This window comes from Pleurodeles waltl, chromosome 6 (assembly GCF_031143425.1).
Source record: "Pleurodeles waltl isolate 20211129_DDA chromosome 6, aPleWal1.hap1.20221129, whole genome shotgun sequence".
NCBI classification, from domain to species: domain Eukaryota; kingdom Metazoa; phylum Chordata; class Amphibia; order Caudata; family Salamandridae; genus Pleurodeles; species Pleurodeles waltl.
In genome coordinates, this window is record NC_090445.1 from 1,572,375,603 (window position 1) to 1,572,393,529 (window position 17,927).

The 17,927-nt window shown below is 47.8% G+C and overlaps 1 protein-coding gene across 9 annotated transcripts in view; it reads left to right on the forward strand.

Annotated features, from left to right (window-relative positions):
- The window catches only part of GRIN1 (glutamate ionotropic receptor NMDA type subunit 1), a 775,019-nt gene that overhangs the window by 227,521 nt on the left and 529,571 nt on the right, over positions 1 to 17,927 (forward strand). For all 9 annotated transcript variants that reach the window (XM_069241305.1, XM_069241308.1, XM_069241309.1 and 6 more), the window contains 2 exons: positions 630 to 730; positions 6,056 to 6,177. In XM_069241305.1, the coding sequence (XP_069097406.1) occupies positions 630 to 730; positions 6,056 to 6,177 (223 nt within the window). The remainder of the gene's footprint in view (positions 1 to 629; positions 731 to 6,055; positions 6,178 to 17,927) is intronic.

Genomic DNA, 17,927 nt, shown 5'->3' on the forward strand with positions numbered 1-17,927 from the left:
ACAAATAACCACAGACACCCCAAAAATTTCAAAACCCCCCAAGATCCATGACTGTTTCCGGAAGCACGTCTTTTATGTTGAGATAGTTTTGGATTGAACTTGAGAATGGATACTCAAAGACAAAATGGTCCCGCTTCCCTCCCCACCCTACCCGGACCCTCCGCGCCAAATGATTTCTTTACGAGGATTGCATGTGAACCAATTATTAACTTGCAAGTTTTTTTTTTCTTTGGAAACAAAATTTCTTTGGTGTAAGATAATCACTTTTACTCTCAAAGGTAAAAAAAAACCTGTGCAATACTTGTTTTTTTTAATTAGTTTTCTTAAGTTTTCTTCTTTGTTTTTTTTCTGTTTTATTTTTAAAAACACTGATTTGACTTTTCAATTGCATTTTCCAAACTCTTTTTTTCTGATTTTCTATAGAATGCACGCCTTTTTTCCGGTCTTGACTGACTTCAATTTGCATGCACAGTGCAAAAAAGGGAAAGAAACAGAACAAAGGACTAGATAAAAATTCTATCAATTTGACATAAAATACATATCTATCGAACCTTTAATCTTACTAGCATGGCTCACGCTATGGGATATTTTTATATTGCACTAATTCATTTTGCTCACACTAATCACAGGCAGAAAAAGTGCTCCAGTTTAACCCTGGAATAAAAAATGTGACCTCACTGTTGCTGGAAGCAAAGGAGCTGGAAGCAAGAGTCATCATCCTCTCAGCAAGGTAAATTTTGTATTTTGTTAAAGTTGTTTATTCTGTAATAATTGTTTGTACATTAACTATATGTTAATAGCATGTACTTGGAAACAAACAAATCAAACTTAAGTTTTCGACGGAACATTCCAAATGAGCCCTTCCTCTTTTCCTCCATAGGAAAAACATTATACAGACTTAGAAAATTAGAAAAAAGGAACTAAAACACTGACTATATCTACTTCACAGAATTCATGTATTGCTGTTCGACAAAAATCTAAATGTATCATCTTATTCATGAGAGTGGTGTTCCTATTAAAAATTCAGAAGCGGAGAAACACTAACACAGTTAATTTGACCCTACGACTGAAGGGATGTCTGAACAGCATAGTGATGGTTACATACTATTTTGAAGGTCACCAGATTTCTTTGCCCCCTGACTTTGACCCTTCAGGACTTCAGGGAAGGGCCTTGATGTATTAAAAAGGCAGAACCTTGTTCCAGTTTTCCATTAGTTCTTTTGATTTTTATAGGGGACTGGGAGAAATTGGGTAACTGGTTGAGGAGGTGAAACCCTATTCAAGCAGCAACCACAATCCTTGTCAGGGTGAGGCACAAGCAAACCCCAAACTAACCAACGCTCAACTATCTCTTCTCCTGGCACAGAGCAGTCAGGATTAACTTAGAGGCAGCATTTCAAGTATTTAGGAAGCATTTCAAATAGTAAGAAAGTGAAAACACAACACAAGAAAAATTCCCACATGAGTCTAGAGACACAGAGCACAATTTAATAAACATTTCAAGGCCAAAATTATAAAAATGCAATCAGTAGAATCAGAGATGTGTAATTTTAAAGATTTAAGTGGAAATAGCACCAAAAAGTCCAAAGTGCCACTTGTGGCTATCTGGTCATGCGAGACCAGGAGAAAGTCACAAATTCAGGCAGACCGTGATGCATCACTGGCCAGATACAGGGTCCAGGCTAGTCCAGCTGAAAAGTGACTTTCTTAGCCTGTCACCAGGGGTCCTGTTCACAATGGGGAGGGGTCCACGAAGAGCAGAGAAATGTCACAGATGGTCATCCATGTAGCGGGAAGAGGAGGCCTGGCATTGCATACAGTCTTTGCGAACGGTTGGGCCGGAGCTTCAAAGTGGCACTCCAAACAATTGGACGGTTGACAATGTAGCACGAAGAGCAGACCTGGTGTTGCAGACCGGTACTGCTTTTGCTTGAAGATCCTGTTGTCATCGCAAGCGGTTGTGTTAGTGCTTCGCAGTGCAACTCATCACAAGTGGTTGATGCTGTAGCGCAAAGAGTTGGGCTGACGTTTTGATTTTGACACCAATCGACCCATTCACAGTCACAAAGAGCCCTACACCTTCAATTCAGCTCCATTGAGGCCACACCAAGGGTCCAGTACCTGAGGGGCACCACTTGGATCAAATATGTTTTTACCAGATTGCTCCTTTGAAATGGGAGAAGCTTCTAGAGGCTCACCTTTAAAGTACACAGGTTTCCTGCCTCCCCTGCCCTGGCTCCACACTAACTATAGAGGGTATGCAACCCCTTGTGTGGAGGCAGGACACACCCTATTTAAGTGCAAAAAGGGGAGTGCCTAGCTCTGCCCTCCCATCCTACCAGTGATGGCCCATTCAGGAATACCTACGCCCTCTATTGCGTGACTGTCTAGGGGAAATACAGAAAGCCAACTTCCAACTACACCCAGTCATGTGACCCAGTGACAGACAGTGGGCATTAAATGGCAATAGCAGGAAAATGGCAACTTTCTAAAAGTGGTATTTTCAAAATTGTTTTTTGAAATCCGACTTTAGCTTAAGAGAGGATTTTTCATTACAACCCCAAAGACACCAACCATGAACTGGTTACTTGTTCCTATTTGGAAGCCATCACTGATTAAATGGAATAAGGTAACTCCAATGGTATCTTGTGCAAGAAGTAAGCCTTACAGTGGTGAAAAATGAATTTAGGAGTTTTGCACTGCCAGGACATGTAAAACTTAAAAGTACATGTCCAACTTTTTAAATACACAGAAGTCTGCCCCGGGGCTCGACAGGGCCTACCCTAGGGGAGTACATGTATTAAAAAGAAGGTTTGGGTCGGGCAAAAGGTTTATTTTGCCATGTCAAAACAGCAGTTTTTAAAACTGCAAACAGAGGCTGCGATGGCGGGCCTGAGACATGTTTAAAGTACTACTTAAGTAGGTGACCCAATCAGTGCTGCAGGCCCACTAGTAGCATTTAATTTACAGGCCCTGGACACAGGTTGTGCCAGTTTACTAGGGGTTACAAGTAATATCAATATGTCACTTGGGTGTAAGTCAATTCCACCATGTTTTAAGGAGAGACCACAAGCACTTTAGCACTGGAGTTAAACAACACTCAGCCTCAGGTTAATGACTAGCAAAGACCAGGACCAGATGCCCTGCTCTGGGATATGTCCCTGTTTGACTTGGCCCTTTCTGCAAGGTCATCCACAGCTTTTTGCCTTCACTCTCCAGTTTTATGAACCCATTTTGGTTGGTTTGTAGGACTCCACACACTTTACTCCTGATAACAAGAGCCCTGCAGGAACGTATTAACCAGTGCTAAAGTGCTTTTTGGAAATAGTGAAAAAACTTTTTCACTATTTGGGCCCCCCAGTGCCATGCAGGGGGCCCAGGTTAGGGCCCCCAAGAGGGAAACAAATATATATATACTTAACGGGACCTACCTGGGATGGGTCCCCAGCCTGCGGTGTCCCTCTGGTGTGGGTGGGGGTGGGTGGTTGTGTCCCTGGGGCCAGGGAAGGGCTCTGCCCACAATTCCCCTAATGCCTGCCCTGACCCAGGCGTTAAATGCAAGCTTTGCACCATTATTTGATTCCTCCTTCCCCTCATGCGTGACTTTAGCACAGGGGGATAAATACGGTGCTAAGGCCATAGAGTGATTTTTTCCACGTCCAAAAAATGACTTTAACTCCATAACTTTGGCGCTAGACGGGTCTAGCACCAAAGTATAAATATGGAGCTAGTTTTGCCCTGAATTTGCATAAAAAAAAGATGCGAATTCGGTGCAAAACAAGAATAAATATGCCCCTAAATTCCTTTCTCCATCTATTGCTTGACAACCCACAAATGACTTGTTTTGGGAGAAGCAGTCAATTCCTGCTAACAGTAATGCGTCTGTTTATATGCAGGTCTTACACCTTAAAAGTCTTTGGTGGCACAACGCGCAGAATGCTGTGATCTGTCTTGACTTAGCCTGCAAGAAGAAAACACTTCCCCAGGTACAGAGGCCCTGATTCTGACCCCGGCGGTCTGAGACCGCCGGGTCAGGGTCGGCGGGAGCACCGCCGACAGGCCGGCGGTGCCCCGCAGGGCATTCTGACCGCAGCGGTTTGGCCGCGGTCAGATTCGGAAAACCGGCGGTCTCCCGCCGGTTTTCTGCTGCCCTTGAGAATCCTCCATGGCGGCGGAGCGCGCTCCGCCGCCATGGGGATTCTGACACTCCCTACCGCCATCCTGTTCCTGGCGGGTCTCCCGCCAGGAACAGGATGGCGGTAGGGGGTGCCGCGGGGCCCCTGGGGGCCCCTGCAGTGCCCATGCCAATGGCATGGGCACTGCAGGGGCCCCGTAAGAGGGCCCCACATTGTATTTCAGTGTCTGCTTTGCAGACACTGAAATACGCGACGGGTGCCACTGCACCCGTCGCACCTTCCCACTCCGCCGGCTCAATTCTGAGCCGGCGTCCTCGTGGGAAGGTTGATTTGCCCTGGGCTGGCGGGCGGCCTTTTGGCGGTCGCCCGCCAGCCCAGGGCAAATCCCAAAATACCCTCAGCGGTCTTTCGACCGCGGAGTGGTATTTTGGAGGGGGAAGTCTGGCGGGCGGCCTCCGCCGCCCGCCAGACTTAGAATGACCCCCAGAGTGTTCTCCATTGGCTCTGCGTCCACCTCGGGATACATTATAAGCTGGGCTGCAGGTGCATCCTTGCTTCCCTACTAACAGATTCTCATTATCTCACCGAAGTGGACAGTTAAGGATCAGGACCAGTTCCTCCTTTGCATCCCACTTTAAACTCCAAATTCAAGGCAGAGAACATGTTCCTTTCCTTTCAGGGACTGCTTTCTGGAACTCATTGTCCTTGTTCCTAAGTCACGGGAATAACCTTCAAAGAGACCTTTAAAACTAATTTATAGAGGTGACACCTTCCAAGAGATCTGCTGGTAGTGTGCTTGTAAGAAATGCTGCGCATCGATGAATTAAGAGAGCCTTACATGAATCGATAAGTCAAGAGGGCCCACACAAAATAATTTTGAACCAGACTCTCAAGATGGGTACTCCTCTTCGCTCACCAAAAGTTTAGGGGTAGTTGCATCCCTGCTTCATTCAGTAAGTCGGTCAATTGTTGTACATTTTTACATACATCTGAAAGGGGAAAATGTTGTTTTGTTGTAATTTTCTATCACCAAGTTCATGAGGCCACTTGGCCCTGGCTTCTATATAAAAGGGGAAATAGCTTAGAAGAGCTGTGTTTTAGTGTTGAATCTTAGGCTTGTGAAAATGTTTTACAGTGTACTCTTTGTGCCAAGATACTGCTAGTACCAGATGATGGGTCTATCCCAAGCATATTGAGGTGAGTGAAAGTTGATTTTGGTTGAAAGTGGTATAGTCTTCTTTTCAACTGAGGTTTACCAATAGAGGCAGGAAGAGAAGGAGTTTTGGCATTAACCTTAAGGTGTTGTATGCCATAGTAATAAGAGGAAGCCTCCAAGATGATTAGAAGACTATGAGCACCTATGAGTTGCTGGAACCTATTGAAGCTATGTTATTTTCATCTTTTCAGGGGGTGGGGAATATGCATTACTTTGGAGGATAGCTTAGCTTTTGAGGTGCAGGGAGAATGAGAGCTCACTATGGGTTTGTAGAATTCTGATTGGTCATTAGTTGGGGAAGACATTTTTTTACTAAAAGCCATTAGTTGTAGAAGACATTTTTAAAAGAGAAGCTAGTTGAAGAACCATATTTAGAAGAAAACCCATTGGTTTAATGATTTGGGGCCATATGTACTAAAGCATTTTCCCATAGACACAGAATGGGTAAAATCCTTTCATACATCTGGCCCTTAGTCCCTTGATACTGCAATATCCTCTACTACATTCAGATTTCCGATTCTTGATAGTTATAGTTTACTTGTTACTTTGTGTATCATATTTTTATTAATATGGTTTACCAGTTATCCTCTGTTTCATCACTTTTCAATGCAGTATGTACTTTCAACACAAAGACATTGGCTCCATGCTCTGTTCTATAGCATAGCACTTCTACCAATAAATCTTTGATATCCTGTTTTTTCAGTGAGGAAGATGCAGGTGCAGTATACAGATCAGCGGCATTCCTAAACATGACTGGGCCAGGCTATGTCTGGCTGGTGGGAGAACGAGAAATATCCGGAAGTGCCCTGGAATATGCACCTGATGGTAATGAGCTCTTTTACCCCAATGCTGTTGATAATGATACACTGTATCAACTAGCCTTCAGAAATGTATGTTTGAGACGATTCATTTTAACACACTTGGGTCACTTATAATCAATTAAAAAGAACACTCTGAAATGTCTACGAGGTTCCCTCAAAGGAACATCCAAAAACTACTTTATTATCAAGGTACAGGGTGACATGATAGTTGAAAGTGGGCCTTGGTGGGAGTTATGTTATATTTAGGCATGGGCGGGGTGAACGGAGTCCGGCTTTGCGGAATTCTGCAGAGTTGAAAAAAGCTCTGTGGAATTCCGTGAAGCTGGAGTTGCATGCCCGCGGAGTCCTCCTGAATTGGCCCATCTCAGAAGCGCTAAGCAGGGTCGGGTCTAGTCAGCCAGGCCCGACCCTGCTGAGCGCTTGCGAGATGGATACATTCAGGAGGGCCGTAGGCAGTGAAAGCTGCTGCTTCAGGCCCCTTGTGCACTGCACACGGGACAGGCCAGTGCACAAGATGCCTGAAACAGCAGCTTTCTTTATCTGCCTATGGCCCTGGCCATAATTCAGGCCAGGGCTGTAGGCAGAAAATGCTGCCATGCCAGTTGTGCAACGGCTTGCCCCACGTGCAGTGCACACAGGACAGGCTGGTGCACAAGAGGCCTGAAATGGCAGCTTTCATTGCCTACGGCCCTGGCCTGGGTTCAGGCCAGGGCCGTAGGCAGCAAAAGATGCTGTTTCAGTCCTTGTTTGTGCACCAATGAGCACAAACAACCACACAACAAAGAAAGAGAAAAGGCCTTACTTGGGTCTTCCAGAGGGTCCTCCTTTCCTCCTCGTCTGACTGCGACGACGAGTCCTCTCCAGTGGCTGCCTCCCTCCTCTGCTCTGGTGCACACTGCAGCCCAGTTATGGGGTGCAGCGCGCACCGGGTGAGCTCCGCTGGTGGGGCTAGCAGATAACTCAATGCTCCAAGCGGAGTGCAGAGTTGAAATAGCATAACAGCACAAATCCAATCAGTTTTAGATAGTGATATGCCTAAAAGCACAAATAGCCACTTACGGTCATCTGCTTGTGCTAGACTGGGGAAAAGTCACAAGTTCAGGCTGACCTCAATGGAGCACGAGGTTGCTATAGGAACCTGGTTAGACCCCCTAAAATAGTTCCCTTCTTAAAGTCTGACATGAAGAGTTCCAGACGCCACAAGGAGCAGGGAGAGAGTTGTGAATGGTCGTCATGTAGTGCAAAGATCTGATCGGGTGTTGCAGACAGTTACTACCGGAGCTTCGCGTTGCCTGTCACCATGGCTGTCGTTGCTGTAGCACGAAGATCTCACATTGCTGGTCGTTGTTGGAGCTCACTGTAGCATGAAGAGTCAAGTTCACTGGAGATTCGCATTGGCCGTCGTCGTGGGAGGCAGAGTCTTGGTGCAACTGGCCCATTCACAGTTGTGAAGAGCCCAAATCTTCATGTCTTTACTTTTCTTCACAAGATGATCTCAACTAATGCCGGCCAAGGGTCCAGGATCTGGGGAGGACCCTCTTGGGGAACAGGAACTTACTCCAGCAGAAGCCCTCAGGGTTCAGGCAGGTCCAGCAGCAGGGTCAGGCACATATGGTGCAGCAGGTCGAGCTGTACAGTTGCAGGGAGGCATCTGGAGCTTGTTCTCTCCTTGTAGCTCAGACAGTTGGTCAGCCAACTAACCCTTGAAATCACTAAGGGTCGCTTTGGAGGTCGAGGTTTCCTTTTTAGACAGCAGGCCAGTTTCTTTTCCACTCAGTGGAGGACATGAGGAGAGCCACCCATTTGCCAACCGCTGCAAATTCAGAAGACTACCAAAACAAGTGTAGGACCTGGCACCTTCCTTGATACTGGCTGGCATTTCTATGTCATTTGAATGCTGGCCCAAAGGCTGGTGATGCTGAGGTGGCTGCCTACTCGTGCCTGCCAATGAAGTTTAATACGAGCTCACACAGGCAGTGGTACCGTTTGCCATTCTGATGACTTTACTTCCTCGCTAACTGTTAAACCTGACTTCAGCGCTGTTAAAGTGATTGACAGTGAGTGAGCACTTTGCATGAATCTGCCAGATTCCAAATCTACTATAAGCCTGCATCCTAATTGTCTCTTGAGATGAACATGTTTTTTGTGGCTTCACCATGGGGGGTGAAGACATCGGGACCGCTTGACCTGCCCACTTATATTTCTGTTTTTTTTAAGAGCTGTTGTTTTCCTAGCCATATACTACATTTTAACTACAAAACTTCCTCTCCAAGAATTCATCTGGGAGTCTGGCTCGAGGGAGGAAAGGAGGAGCAATGTATAGGACCGGTGGTCTGAAGAGCTGGCCCGGTATCTGGTGAAGTTGCTATTTGTTAGTAGACGGAATTACAGTAAGAAGTTCCTGGAGGGTATAATTTTCTTTCCCTGGACTCAATCACCTGAGGTGTGTGAGATGGACTTTAGGTCAGTGACATCTCTAGGAGTGAATTTTAGAGGAGCCACACATGAAATTGATGGGGCCACCTATAAAGAGAGATCATTGTAAGTTTGTGTGTGTGCGCATGTAAGGAAATGCCTCCTTGGCATGGTTGCCCCCTGACTTTTTGCCTTTGCTGATGCTATGTTTACAATTGAAAGTGTGCTGAGGCCTGCTAACCAGGCCCCAGCACCAGTGTTCTTTCCCTAACCTGTACTTTTGTATCCACAATTGGCAGACCCTGGCATCCAGATAAGTCCCTTGTAACTGGTACTTCTAGTACCAAGGGCCCTGATGCCAAGGAAGGTCTCTAAGGGCTGCAGCATGTCTTATGCCACCCTGGAGACCTCTCACTCAGCACAGACACACTGCTTGCCAGCTTGTGTGTGCTAGTGAGGACAAAACGAGTAAGTCGACATGGCACTCCCCTCAGGGTGCCATGCCAGCCTCTCACTGCCTATGCAGTATAGGTAAGACACCCCTCTAGCAGGCCTTACAGCCCTAAGGCAGGGTGCACTATACCATAGGTGAGGGTACCAGTGCATGAGCATGGTACCCCTACAGTGTCTAAACAAAACCTTAGACATTGTAAGTGCAGGGTAGCCATAAGAGTATATGGTCTGGGAGTCTGTCAAACACGAACTCCACAGCACCATAATGGCTACACTGAAAACTGGGAAGTTTGGTATCAAACTTCTCAGCACAATAAATGCACACTGATGCCAGTGTACATTTGATTGCAAAATACACCCCAGAGGGCACCTTAGAGGTGCCCCCTGAAACTTAACCGACTGTCTGTGTAGGCTGACTAGTTCCAGCAGCCTGCCACACTAGAGACATGTTGCTGGCCCCATGGGGAGAGTGCCTTTGTCACTCTGAGGCCAGCAACAAAGCCTGCACTGGGTGGAGATGCTAACACCTCCCCCAGGCAGGAGCTGTGACACCTGGCGGTGAGCCTCAAAGGCTCACCCCTTTGTCACAGCCCAGCAGGGCACTCCAGCTTAGTGGAGCTGCCCGCCCCCTCCGGCCACGGCCCCCACTTTTGGCGGCAAGGCTGGAGGGAACAAAGAAAGCAACAAGGAGGAGTCACTGGCCAGTCAGGACAGCCCCTAAGGTGTCCTGAGCTGAGGTGACTCTAACTTTTAGAAATCCTCCATCTTGCAGATGGAGGATTCCCCCAATAGGGTTAGGATTGTGACCCCCTCCCCTTGGGAGGAGGCACAAAGAGGGTGTACCCACCCTCAGGGCTAGTAGCCATTGGCTACTAACCCCCCAGACCTAAACACGCCCTTAAATTTAGTATTTAAGGGCTACCCGGAACCCTAGAAAATTAGATTCCTGCAACTACAAGAAGAAGGACTGCCTAGCTGAAAACCCCTGCAGAGGAAGACCAGAAGACGACAACTGCCTTGGCTCCAGAAACTCACCGGCCTGTCTCCTGCCTTCCAAAGAACTCTGCTCCAGCGACGCCTTCCAAGGGACCAGCGACCTCTGAATCCTCTGAGGACTGCCCGGCTTCAAAAAAGACAAGAAACTCCCGAGGACAGCGGACCTGCTCCAAAAAGACTGCAACTTTGTTTCAAGGAGCAGCTTTAAAGACCCTGCAATCTCCCCGCAAGAAGCGTGAGACTTGCAACACTGCACCCGGCGACCCCGACTCGGCTGGTGGAGAACCAACACCTCAGGGAGGACCCCCGGACTACTCTCCGACTGTGAGTACCAAAACCTGTCCCCCCTGAGCCCCCACAGCGCCGCCTGCAGAGGGAATCCCGAGGCTTCCCCTGACCGCGACTCTCTGAAACCTAAGTCCCGACGCCTGGAAAAGACCCTGCACCCGCAGCCCCCAGGACCTGAAGGACCGGACTTTCAGTGGAGAAGTGACCCCCAGGAGTCCCTCTCCCCTGCCCAAGTGGAGGTTTCCCCGAGGAAGCCCCCCCTTGCCTGCCTGCAGCGCTGAAGAGATCCGTTGATCTCTCATAGACTAACATTGCAAACCCGACGCTTGTTTCTACACTGCACCCGGCCGCCCCCGCGCTGCTGAGGGTGAAATTTCTGTGTGGGCTTGTGTCCCCCCCGGTGCCCTACAAAACCCCCCTGGTCTGCCCTCCGAAGACGCGGGTACTTACCTGCAAGCAGACCGGAACCGGGGCACCCCCTTCTCTCCATTCTAGCCTATGCGTTTTGGGCACCACTTTGAACTCTGCACCTGACCGGCCCTGAGCTGCTGGTGTGGTGACTTTGGGGTTGCTCTGAACCCCCAACGGTGGGCTACCTTGGACCAAGAACTGAACCCTGTAAGTGTCTTACTTACCTGGTAAAACTAACAAATACTTACCTCCCCCAGGAACTGTGAAAATTGCACTGTGTCCACTTTTAAAGTAGCTATTTGTCAATAACTTGAAAAATATACATGCAATTGAAATGATTCAAAGTTCCTAATGTACTTACCTGCAATACCTTTCAAACAAGATATTACATGTTAAATTTGAACCTGTGGTTCTTAAAATAAACTAAGAAAAGATATTTTTCTATAACAAAACCTATTGGCTGGATTTGTCTCTGAGTGTGTGTACCTCATTTATTGTCTATGTGTAGGTACAACAAATGCTTAACACTACTCCTTGGATAAGCCTACTGCTCGACCACACTACCACAAAATAGAGCATTAGTATTATCTCTTTTTACCACTATTTTACCTCTAAGGGGAACCCTTAGACTCTGTGCATGCTATTCCTTACTTTGAAATAGCACATACAGAGCCAACTTCCTACATTGGTGGATCAGCGGTGGGGTACAAGACTTTGCATTTGCTGGACTACTCAGCCAATACCTGATCACACGACAAATTCCAAAATTGTCATTAGAAATTGATTTTTGCAATTTGAAAAGTTTTCTAAATTCTTAAAAGACCTGCTAGGGCCTTGTGTTAGATCCTGTTTAGCATTTCTTTTAGAGTTTAAAAGTTTGTAAATGTTTGAATTAGATTCTAGAACCAGTTGTAGATTCTTAAAAAGTATTCCAACTTTTAGAAGCAAAATGTCTAGCACAGATGTGACTGTGGTGGAACTCGACACCACACCTTACCTCCATCTTAAGATGAGGGAGCTAAGGTCACTCTGTAAAATAAAGAAAATAACAATGGGCCCCAAACCTACCAAAATACAGCTCCAGGAGCTTTTGGCAGAGTTTGAAAAGGCCAACCCCTCTGAGGGTGGCAACTCAGAGGAAGAGGATAGTGACTTGGAGGAAAATTCCCCCCTACCAGTCCTATCTAGGGAGAACAGGGTCCCTCAAACCCTGACTCCAAAAATAATAGTCAGAGATGCTGGTTCCCTCACAGGAGAGACCAACACCTCTGAAATCACTGAGGATAACTCCAGTGAAGAGGACATCCAGTTAGCCAGGATGGCCAAAAGATTGGCTTTGGAAAGACAGATCCTAGCCATAGAGAGGGAAAGACAAGAGATGGGCCTAGGACCCATCAATGGTGGCAGCAACATAAATAGGGTCAGAGATTCTCCTGACATGTTGAAAATCCCTAAAGGGATTGTAACTAAATATGAAGATGGTGATGACATCACCAAATGGTTCACAGCTTTTGAGAGGGCTTGTGTAACCAGAAAAGTGAACAGATCTCACTGGGGTGCTCTCCTTTGGGAAATGTTCACAGGAAAGTGTAGGGATAGACTCCTCACACTCTCTGGACAAGATGCAGAATCTTATGACCTCATGAAGGGTACCCTGATTGAGGGCTTTGGATTCTCCACTGAGGAGTATAGGATTAGATTCAGGGGGGCTCAAAAATCCTCGAGCCAGACCTGGGTTGACTTTGTAGACTACTCAGTAAAAACACTAGATGGTTGGATTCAAGGCAGTGGTGTAAGTAATTATGATGGGCTGTACAATTTATTTGTGAAAGAACACCTGTTAAGTAATTGTTTCAATGATAAACTGCATCAGCATCTGGTAGACCAAGGACCAATTTCTCCCCAAGAATTGGGAAAGAAGGGTGTCCAAAACTTCCACAGGGGGTGACCAAAAGAAAGGGGTCACAAAACCTCCCCAGGGGAAAGGTGGTGAGACAGCCAAAAATAAAAATAGTCAAGAGTCTTCTAAAGGCCCCCAAAAACCTGCACAGGAGGGTGGGCCCAGAGCCTCTTCACAAAACAATCCTGGGTACAAGGGTAAAAACTTTGATCCCAAAAAGGCCTGGTGTCGAAACTGTAGTCAGTCTGGACACCAAACTGGAGACAAGGCCTGTCCCAACAAAAGTTCCACTCCAAACTCCAATCCAGGTAACACTGGAATGGCTAGTCTCCAAGTGGGATCAACAGTGTGCCCAGAGCAAATCAGGGTCCACACTGAAGCTACTCTAGTCTCTGAGGGTGGGGTGGATTTAGCCACACTAGCTGCCTGGCCCCCTAACATGCAAAAATACAGGCAGCAGCTCTTTATTAATGGGACAAGTGTAGAGGGCCTGAGGGATACAGGTGCCAGTGTCACCATGGTGACAGAGAAACTGGTTTCCCCTTGCCAATACCTGACTGGAAAAACTTATACAGTCACCAATGCTGACAATCAAACTAAAGCACATCCCATGGCAATGGTAACTTTAGAATGGGGAGGGGTCAATGGCCTGAAACAGGTGGTGGTCTCCTCAAACATCCCAGTAGACTGTCTGCTTGGAAATGACCTGGAGTCCTCAGCATGGGCTGAGGTAGAACTAAAAACCCATGCAGCCATGCTGGGTATCCCTGAACTGGTGTGTGTAAAAACAAGAGCACAATGCAAGGCACAGGGTGAAAAAGTAGAGCTGGAGTCTGGAAAAATGGCCCAGCCTACCAAGAGAAAAGGAAAGTCAGTTGGGAAACCAACTGCAACACAGTCAGAAAAAGGGGACCTCTCTTCTCAGGAAGAAGTTCTGCCCTCTGAGGGAACTGAGCCTTTGGAACTTGAACCTTATCAGGTTGAGCTCTTAGGCCCAGGGGGACCCTCAAGGGAGGAGCTGTGTAAGGGACAAGAAACCTGTCCCTCTCTTGAAGGCCTTAGGCAGCAAGCTGCTGAAGAGTCCAAGGGCAAGAAAAATGGAACACATAGGGTCTATTGGGAAGATGGACTCCTGTACACTGAGGCCAGAGACCCCAAACCTGGTGCCACTAGGAGAGTGGTAGTGCCTCAGTCGTTCAGAGAGTTTATTCTGACCTTAGCCCATGATATTCCCCTTGCTGGGCATTTGGGGCAAACCAAGACGTGGGAGAGGTTAGTCAACCACTTCTACTGGCCCAATATGTCCCAGAAGGTTAAGGAGTTTTGCCTCTCCTGCCCCACCTGTCAATCCAGTGGTAAGACAGGTGGGCACCCAAAGGCCCCCCTCATTCCACTTCCAGTGGTGGGGGTCCCCTTTGAAAGAGTGGGTGTGGACATAGTTGGTCCACTGGAACCTCCCACAGCCTCAGGAAATATGTACATCCTAGTAGTAGTGGATCATGCTACTAGGTATCCTGAAGCTATTCCCCTTAGGTCGACTACTGCCCCTGCAGTAGCCAAGGCCCTCATTGGTATCTTTACCAGAGTGGGTTTCCCTAAGGAGGTGGTGTCTGACAGAGGTACCAACTTCATGTCAGCATACCTAAAACACATGTGGAATGAGTGTGGAGTGACTTACAAATTCACTACACCATACCATCCACAAACTAATGGCTTGGTTGAGAGATTCAACAAGACATTAAAAGGCATGATCATGGGGCTCCCAGAAAAACTCAAAAGGAGATGGGATGTCCTCTTGCCATGTCTGCTTTTTGCTTACAGAGAGGTGCCACAGAAGGGAGTAGGATTCTCACCCTTTGAACTTCTGTTTGGCCACCCTGTAAGGGGACCACTTGCTCTTGTTAAAGAAGGCTGGGAGAGACCTCTTCATGAGCCTAAACAAGACATAGTGGACTATGTACTTGGCCTTCGCTCTAGAATGGCAGAGTACATGGAAAAGGCAACCAAAAACCTTGAGGCCAGCCAACAGCTCCAGAAGTTTTGGTATGACCAAAAGGCTGCACTGGTTGAGTTCCAACCAGGGCAGAAAGTCTGGGTTCTGGAGCCTGTGGCTCCCAGGGCACTCCAGGACAAATGGAGTGGCCCTTACCCAGTGCTAGAAAGGAAGAGTCAGTTCACCTACCTGGTGGACCTGGGCACAAGCAGGAGCCCCAAGAGGGTGATCCATGTGAACCGCCTTAAGCTCTTCCATGACAGGGCTGATGTGAATCTGTTGATGGTAACAGATGAGGATCAGGAGGCAGAGAGTGAACCTCTCCCTGATCTTCTGTCATCAGACCCAAAAGATGGCTCAGTAGATGGAGTGATCTACTCAGACACCCTCTCTGGCCAACAGCAAGCTGATTGTAGGAGAGTCCTACAACAGTTTCCTGAACTCTTCTCCTTAACCCCTGGTCAGACACACCTGTGTACCCATGATGTGGACACAGGAGACAGCATGCCTGTCAAAAACAAAATCTTTAGACAGTCTGACCATGTTAAGGAAAGCATCAAGGTGGAAGTCCACAAGATGCTGGAATTGGGAGTCATTGAGCGCTCTGACAGCCCCTGGGCTAGCCCAGTGGTCTTAGTCCCCAAACCTCACACCAAAGATGGAAAGAAAGAGATGAGGTTTTGTATGGACTACAGAGGGCTCAATTCTGTCACCAAGACAGATGCTCATCCAATTCCTAGAGCTGATGAGCTCATAGATAAATTAGGTGCTGCCAAATTCTTAAGTACCTTTGACTTGAGAGCAGGGTACTGGCAAATAAAAATGGCACCTGGAGCAAAAGAGAAAACAGCATTCTCCACACCTGATGGGCATTATCAGTTTACTGTTATGCCCTTTGGTTTAAAGAATGCCCCTGCCACCTTCCAAAGGTTGGTGAATCAAGTCCTTGCTGGTTTGGAGTCCTTTAGCACAGCTTATCTTGATGATATTGCTGTCTTTAGCTCCACCTGGCAGGATCACCTGGTCCACCTGAAGAAGGTTTTGAAGGCTCTGCAATCTGCAGGCCTCTCTATCAAGGCATCCAAGTGCCAGATAGGGCAGGGAACTGTGGTTTACTTGGGCCACCTTGTAGGTGGAGGCCAAGTTCAGCCACTCCAACCCAAGATCCAGACTATTCTGGACTGGGTAGCTCCAAAAACCCAGACTCAAGTCAGGGCATTCCTTGGCTTGACTGGGTATTACAGGAGGTTTGTGAAGGGATATGGATCCATTGTGACAGCCCTCACTGAACTCACCTCCAAGAAAATGCCCAAGAAAGTGAACTGGACTGTGGAATGCCAACAGGCCTTTGACACCCTGAAACAAGCAATGTGCTCAGCACCAGTTCTAAAAGCTCCAGATTATTCTAAGCAGTTCATTGTGCAGACAGATGCCTCTGAACATGGGATAGGGGCAGTTTTGTCCCAAACAAATGATGATGGCCTTGACCAGCCTGTTGCTTTCATTAGCAGGAGGTTACTCCCCAGGGAGCAGCGTTGGAGTGCCATTGAGAGGGAGGCCTTTGCTGTGGTTTGGTCCCTGAAGAAGCTGAGACCATACCTCTTTGGGACTCACTTCCTAGTTCAAACTGACCACAGACCTCTCAAATGGCTGATGCAAATGAAAGGTGAAAATCCTAAACTGTTGAGGTGGTCCATCTCCCTACAGGGAATGGACTTTATAGTGGAACACAGACCTGGGACTGCCCATGCCAATGCAGATGGCCTTTCCAGGTTCTTCCACTTAGAAAATGAAGACTCTCTTGGGAAAGGTTAGTCTCATCCTCTTTCGTTTGGGGGGGGGTTGTGTAAGGAAATGCCTCCTTGGCATGGTTGCCCCCTGACATTTTGCCTTTGCTGATGCTATGTTTACAATTGAAAGTGTGCTGAGGCCTGCTAACCAGGCCCCAGCACCAGTGTTCTTTCCCTAACCTGTACTTTTGTATCCACAATTGGCAGACCCTGGCATCCAGATAAGTCCCTTGTAACTGGTACTTCTAGTACAAAGGGCCCTGATGCCAAGGAAGGTCTCTAAGGGCTGCAGCATGTCTTATGCCACCCTGGAGACCTCTCACTCAGCACAGACACACTGCTTGCCAGCTTGTGTGTGCTAGTGAGGACAAAACGAGTAAGTCGACATGGCACTCCCCTCAGGGTGCCATGCCAGCCTCTCACTGCCTATGCAGTATAGGTAAGACACCCCTCTAGCAGGCCTTACAGCCCTAAGGCAGGGTGCACTATACCATAGGTGAGGGTACCAGTGCATGAGCATGGTACCCCTACAGTGTCTAAACAAAACCTTAGACATTGTAAGTGCAGGGTAGCCATAAGAGTATATGGTCTGGGAGTCTGTCAAACACGAACTCCACAGCACCATAATGGCTACACTGAAAACTGGGAAGTTTGGTATCAAACTTCTCAGCACAATAAATGCACACTGATGCCAATGTACATTTTATTGCAAAATACACCCCAGAGGGCACCTTAGAGGTGCCCCCTGAAACTTAACCGACTGTCTGTGTAGGCTGACTAGTTCCAGCAGCCTGCCACACTAGAGACATGTTGCTGGCCCCATGGGGAGAGTGCCTTTGTCACTCTGAGGCCAGCAACAAAGCCTGCACTGGGTGGAGATGCTAACACCTCCCCCAGGCAGGAGCTGTGACACCTGGCGGTGAGCCTCAAAGGCTCACCCCTTTGTCACAGCCCAGCAGGGCACTACAGCTTAGTGGAGTTGCCCGCCCCCTCCGGCCACGGCCCCCACTTTTGGCGGCAAGGCTGGAGGGAACAAAGAAAGCAACAAGGAGGAGTCACTGGCCAGTCAGGACAGCCCCTAAGGTGTCCTGAGCTGAGGTGACTCTAACTTTTAGAAATCCTCCATCTTGCAGATGGAGGATTCCCCCAATAGGGTTAGGATTGTGACCCCCTCCCCTTGGGAGGAGGCACAAAGAGGGTGTACCCACCCTCAGGGCTAGTAGCCATTGGCTACTAACCCCCCAGACCTAAACACGCCCTTAAATTTAGTATTTAAGGGCTACCCGGAACCCTAGAAAATTAGATTCCTGCAACTACAAGAAGAAGGACTGCCTAGCTGAAAACCCCTGCAGAGGAAGACCAGAAGACGACAACTGCCTTGGCTCCAGAAACTCACCGGCCTGTCTCCTGCCTTCCAAAGAACTCTGCTCCAGCGACGCCTTCCAAGGGACCAGCGACCTCTGAATCCTCTGAGGACTGCCCGGCTTCAAAAAAGACAAGAAACTCCC